The sequence below is a fragment of the Brienomyrus brachyistius genome, unplaced genomic scaffold, assembly GCF_023856365.1.
Source record: "Brienomyrus brachyistius isolate T26 unplaced genomic scaffold, BBRACH_0.4 scaffold45, whole genome shotgun sequence".
Lineage (NCBI taxonomy): Eukaryota > Metazoa > Chordata > Actinopteri > Osteoglossiformes > Mormyridae > Brienomyrus > Brienomyrus brachyistius.
The window spans coordinates 2,165,592-2,171,591 of NW_026042320.1; the positions used below are offsets into that span (position 1 = coordinate 2,165,592).

The following is a 6,000-nucleotide window of genomic DNA, read 5'->3' on the forward strand; positions in this document are numbered from 1 at the left end:
GGGACCAAACAGTAAAAGAATTGATGGACAAACTTATCACCTAGGGGTGTGGATTGATGTAAAAAACAATGATTGTGAATGGTTGAAGGAATGATGATGCTTAAGTGACGAGATATTGTTAAATGATAAGAACTTGTATAAAAATAGGTATAAAACAGTACTGGACACACTTTAAGTGTCCGGCCTTGGTTGTAACTTAATTGTTGCAATAAAGACTGAATTTGGATCTACACCAGCGGCTTCTGACTTCTGATTTAGCAGGGAATGAAAAACCACAAAACTAACATTTTGCCTTTTTCCCCATCTGTAACTGTTATTATGTTATTATCATTTAGAACTGAATATCCATACTCCCTTTTAATCTCATGCATCTTTTTTATCATTCCCCAGACTTTACTAATGTCAGTTTCCCGTCCTACTGAATTACAGAAGGACCTCCAAAACTCCCTCTTTGCTCATTTAACTACCCTCCTTACGTTAGCCTGCAACTTTTTGTACTCAATCAAATTCTGAAAGTTGTGAGTACTTTTTAACATTGTAAAAGCTTTGTTCCGAGACTTAACTGCAGTATCACATTCCTTTGTTTACTATGAGATCTTTGGTTAGTCTGCTTTGCTGCCTCTAGAATTACTGCATCATGGTTAGATTTCTTTTGTCCGACATAAAGCCGGCCCTGCAAAACGTCACCTAACGTCACCAAGTCACATGGTACAAAAACCTACAAGACGATCGTGACAGATCGTGCAGCACGTGCAGAGAGCAAGTAAGATCGTGCAGCACCTTTCAGCCGGCGTAACTGTAAATGTCGCTACTATGTGCCCCTGGCTTATTTTGTAAATGTCTCGTAAATGTTCTTGTTTGTTTTGTTAATCTTAATGGTCACTGGTCAGCTATTACTTCTGTTGTAATTTAAAGCTTCAATAACAAAAATAATAAAAAAACCTCTCAGCCGGCTGCACAAACTGGAACTGCCTCCGTGACACAACTTTGCCCTTATTGGCTGAACAATTTTAGTCACACGCATGACGTTTGTATCTCTGGAAGTTCCGATACGTTATCTGCTATTTCTCCCGAAAAGCCTGTAAAGAAGTAAAGTTTCAATAAATGCTCTAATAGTACACATAAGTTAATCATTTATTTATTGTTAGTTACTGTAATGTTGCGCTGGTTTATGTGTTTAATCGTCTAGTCTGTGAAGAAGGCATTCAAGTAAGAATTGCATTGTATTCTGTGCATGACAATAAAAACTTTGAATCCTTGAAATAAATGTATTTGATCTTTTTCCTGGCAGCTATCTTTTCACTGCTAGCACTTTGGATCAGGAGTTGTTTATTGTAGAAGAGGTAATGTGCATGCAGGTGATATTTTTATAGATGTATCTACACCCTTTTGGAAGTGCGGCCATCTCAGTCAGGTCTCGCACTACGAGGAGTAGAAGTTGTCTAGTTTGGCTGCTGTCAGTTTATATTACAAGTTTATATTACAGTTTATATTATTATATTACACTCCTGCAGCCGCCGGCAGATGGCGCTCCCCCTCACGTCAGCTGCAGTCAGACCTAAGTGAAGTCGAACGCACCCAACGCATTCCCAATTATCAAAAAAACCCACTAATTGAATGGGTCGCGTAATTATCGCTATGAATTCTGGGAGTCTGTGCAACTTCAAGACCGCAGCTCTCGTGTTACTTATAACAAGGAAGGAACATTATTCTATATTTTTAATGGCGACCGAATGATTGATTGATATAATGTAGTGTTTCATTCTATATCCTGTTTTGATAAGATATCGACATTTCGTAAACATTCGATATACAGTTAAACCATAATTGGTCCGTCTTGTTTCTTTGTCACCCAGAAACTTCACAACTGTGTTGTGAGCGGATTTTCAGCGCTTATATGTTTTTAAACTTGTCTTAAAATTTTGTGGTACTTCTACGTTTCTGCGCTTTTGTAAATGTAGATCGTATGTTTTGTCATTTGATTAAAGCGTTTGAAGACTTTGCAGCGCGCTGACACCAATCGGCCACCGTAGCTTAGCAACCGAATCATAACAATTCTTTTCCGTTTAGAGTTTTCATTTGAACATTTAAAGCAGCTCAGACTTGCAGTTTATCAGCAAGAGAGAAGACGCGAAAGATGTCCATCGTGAAAACCACCGTGAATCTCCAGAGGATTGACTGGCTGCTGCCGAAAGGTGCAGTCAGTGTGCGGATCGCCCCGGAATACATCCCCGGTCCAGTTGGCCGAGGTAAGGATGGCAAAATGATGCCCAGACTAACTCAGCACTTAAAGAGTTAAAGTCAGAATATGCTTGACTAGTCTTCTTGAATCTTCTGTTCTATTATCTTGTTTTAGAAGTACATGTCTAAATAATAAAGTAGTTCACCTTTAGCTTTAATATACGGGAGTTTTTTTGCATGTCTACTGCATTATATAATGAAATCAGTAAAATCTGTGGCTGTGCTGTGTTTAAACATCAGAGAAAATCATCATGAAGTGATAAAGTAACAGCTGAATATGTCCTAATATACGGTGTTTCCCCGAAAATAAGACAGGGTCTTATATTAATTTTTGCTCCAAATGACGCGTTACGGCTTATATTAAGGTAGTATTTTCCCAAGTATAACATGCTACAGTATATTTATCGGTATTCATGAAAAAAATCCACATTTATTCAAACAGACATCATGTCATCTTCTAACAGTATCTTTCCATGTAAACAATTTGACGGTGAATTTATTCATGAACAAAATTCTGCTGTATACCGCATATGTTTATTCAAATATAGTCGTAATGTCATGTTCTTCTGGAACATCATCGTAAATCTCCAAGTTCCAAATTCCGTCCTGAATATCTCGCAACTCAATTTCCTGTAGAACCAGTGTCCCCAATCTCTCATGTTTAGCAATAACTCTGTCCTTAAATGAGCGCCTCTTGTCCATGTAGCCTTCTCGTAGTATAACCGCATCTCATTCTAGTTACCGTACAATCCATGGGACAATAACTAGGGCTTATATTACGGGCTTCTTGAAAAATCATGTTAGGGCTTATTTGCTGGGAAACGCGGTAGAAATCAGAAAAAGCATAAATCTTAGTTTGGTACCTTGAGAGTGAATAAATAATGCAACTTATGGAAAGTGTAAGATATGTAAAGGATTTGACTTAATAGTCAGTTGTTGATGCCAGCATTTGGATTGAGTGGGCTGCTATATTTGATGCACATGAACCTTTCCAGTGTTGTTTTTCACTGTTGTTCTGCGTATCAGGGAATCTGTGCACAAACTGGCTTGTTTTTATAGGTCAGGTTCCCCTGCTGAAACGCAGACGGCCCAAGTCAAGACCAGCGCATAAGTTTCCCAAGCGTGTGTTTCCTGTATCCAATAAAGACTGCAGAATTTTTCTTAGTGTGCAATACCGACTGCCAAGTGTGATATCTGTGATGGTTGTGATGTAGTGTTGTTGTACAGTGACATAATGTTTCATTTAAATTAAATATGCTGTCCCCTGTCTTTATAATCCCAAAGGACAAACCAGTTCCAGTGATGCTGGCCGTAGGAAGAAGTGCCGCACCAGGCCGCCGGCAGCCAGCTCCCTGACCACGTCTGCCTCTCCTGGATCTGCTGCCATCCCGGTGGCAACCAGCAGGGGTCAGCAGGGCACAGGCCGCCGTAGAAATACGGCGGGAGGCCGGTCAGGGCGAAGAAGGAGGTATGACCAACAGAAGGGGTTAGAGCCTAAGCCCAGCTCACCAACCTTCTCCTCCTCTTCATTTTTATTTCCGTCTTCAGCCCCCTCCTCTTTTGTTTCATCCCCATTTCTTTTTATGGGCTCCTCTGTTTTATCCCCACACTTAGTCACACCTGTAAGCCCAGCTCCACATCCATATTCAGCTCCAGGCCTGGTTCATCTGACCCCTCTGCTTCAGGCTCCAGCACAGGCTGTAGCCGCCTCATCTCACCTGGAAAAATTCTATTGGTTGTATAACTATTATGTAACCAAGTACTCTAAAATGACCTATGACGCCAAGTGCTTTACTGAGTACTGGTGTCAGGAGTTTTGGAACAGACATTTAAATGAAATTAACTTAGCTAAACAGGGGAAGAATGAGGATAATGAGGGTACTCATTCATCCAAGAGGCGTAGGATTGATGAAGATGAGTTCATCTTTCCTATTGATGCACTGGAGCAGCTAAGTACCATGCCCAGGGCTCAGGAGATGGGTGTGGAAATGGGCTATCAGTCAGATGCACATAGCTACATTTCCCTGTAGATTCAGCACATAATTACACGAGACTTGTCATACGTACTTAGGATAAGATAAAAATTAGGATATGTTACCATGTAGTTCTATAGCATAAGGTACTATAGGATAAGGTTAAGATAGGATAAGGTTAAGATAGTCTTAACTTGTATGCCATTTTATGTTTTACAAAGACATGATAAATTACCATAAGTTTAGGATAAGATTATATGAGATAACATAGTATAAGAATAAGATAGGATTGCATAGCATAAGATAAGAAAGATAGGATAAGATAGGATAGGTTACGGTAAGCTTAAGATTGTATAACATAGGATTAGATTAATTATAAATAAAGCAGTCCTCCTTAGAGGGGGGGTGGTGGAGGGAATATTTAAGAAATAAAAATAGGATCAGTTAACATAAGGTAAAGATAAGATGGTATAACATAGGATTAGATTAATTATAAATAAAGCAGTCCTCCTTAGAGGGGGGGTGGTGGAGGGAATATTTAAGAAATAAAAATAGGATCAGTTAACATAAGGTAAAGATAAGATTGTATAACATAGGATTAGATTAATTGTAAATAAAGCAGTCCTCCTTAGAGGGGGGGTGGTGGAGGGAATATTTAAGAAATAAAAATAGGATCAGTTAACATAAGGTAAAGATAAGATTGTATAACATAGGATTAGATTAATTATAAATAAAGCAGTCCTCCTTAGAGGGGGGGTGGTGGAGGGAATATTTAAGAAATAAAAATAGGATCAGTTAACATAAGGTAAAGATAAGATTGTATAACATAGGATTAGATTAATTGTAAATAAAGCAGTCCTCCTCAGAGGGGGGGGGGGTGGTGGAGGGGATATTTAAGAAATAAAAATAGGATCAGTTAACATAAGGTAAAGATAAGATTGTATAACATAGGATTAGATTAATTGTAAATAAAGCAGTCCTCCTTAGAGGGGGGGTGGTGGAGGGAATATTTAAGAAATAAAAATAGGATCAGTTAACATAAGGTAAAGATAAGATGGTATAACATAGGATTAGATTAATTATAAATAAAGCAGTCCTCCTTAGAGGGGGGGTGGTGGAGGGAATATTTAAGAAATAAAAATAGGATCAGTTAACATAAGGTAAAGATAAGATTGTATAACATAGGATTAGATTAATTGTAAATAAAGCAGTCCTCCTTAGAGGGGGGGTGGTGGAGGGAATATTTAAGAAATAAAAATAGGATCAGTTAACATAAGGTAAAGATAAGATTGTATAACATAGGATTAGATTAATTATAAATAAAGCAGTCCTCCTTAGAGGGGGGGTGGTGGAGGGAATATTTAAGAAATAAAAATAGGATCAGTTAACATAAGGTTAAGATTAGATTGTATAACATAGGGCTACAGTGAAGAAATCAAAAATTTCAAGGCAGCATGAAGGGGATGCACAATCAGGGATGTGCAATTTCTGAGGCATGTATTCAAAAAAAGTATTTTAATTGTGTTTTATGATTCATATTTGAGTTCATGAAATAAAATGTTTTTTTCTACAGACTTTGATCAGTGTTTTTGTATTTTGTAAAATACGAGAAATACTGTATGCATGGTAATGTCAGGTGTGCAAAATGTTTGTGCTAACAAAGGACACAGAGCCCCTAGAAGGGCACAGAGCCAGGCTGAGCACCACAGCGCTATCCAGCCCATGGCTGCCGATGGTCACATTCCACCAGAACCCCCCAACACTAACTCCCCAGGGAACTTCCAAG

At 38.6% G+C, this 6,000-nt stretch overlaps 1 protein-coding gene across 1 annotated transcript; it reads left to right on the plus strand.

Moving 5' to 3' along the window:
- The first annotated feature begins 1,427 nt into the window (after positions 1–1,427).
- On the plus strand, positions 1,428–4,400 carry LOC125723061 (uncharacterized). The gene is made up of 2 exons (XM_048999494.1): positions 1,428–2,249; positions 3,526–4,400. The coding sequence occupies exons 1-2, from the start codon at positions 2,138–2,140 to the stop codon at positions 4,269–4,271; spliced, it is 858 nt and encodes a 285-aa protein (XP_048855451.1). The 5' UTR covers positions 1,428–2,137; the 3' UTR covers positions 4,272–4,400.
- The last annotated feature ends 1,600 nt before the right edge of the window (positions 4,401–6,000 follow it).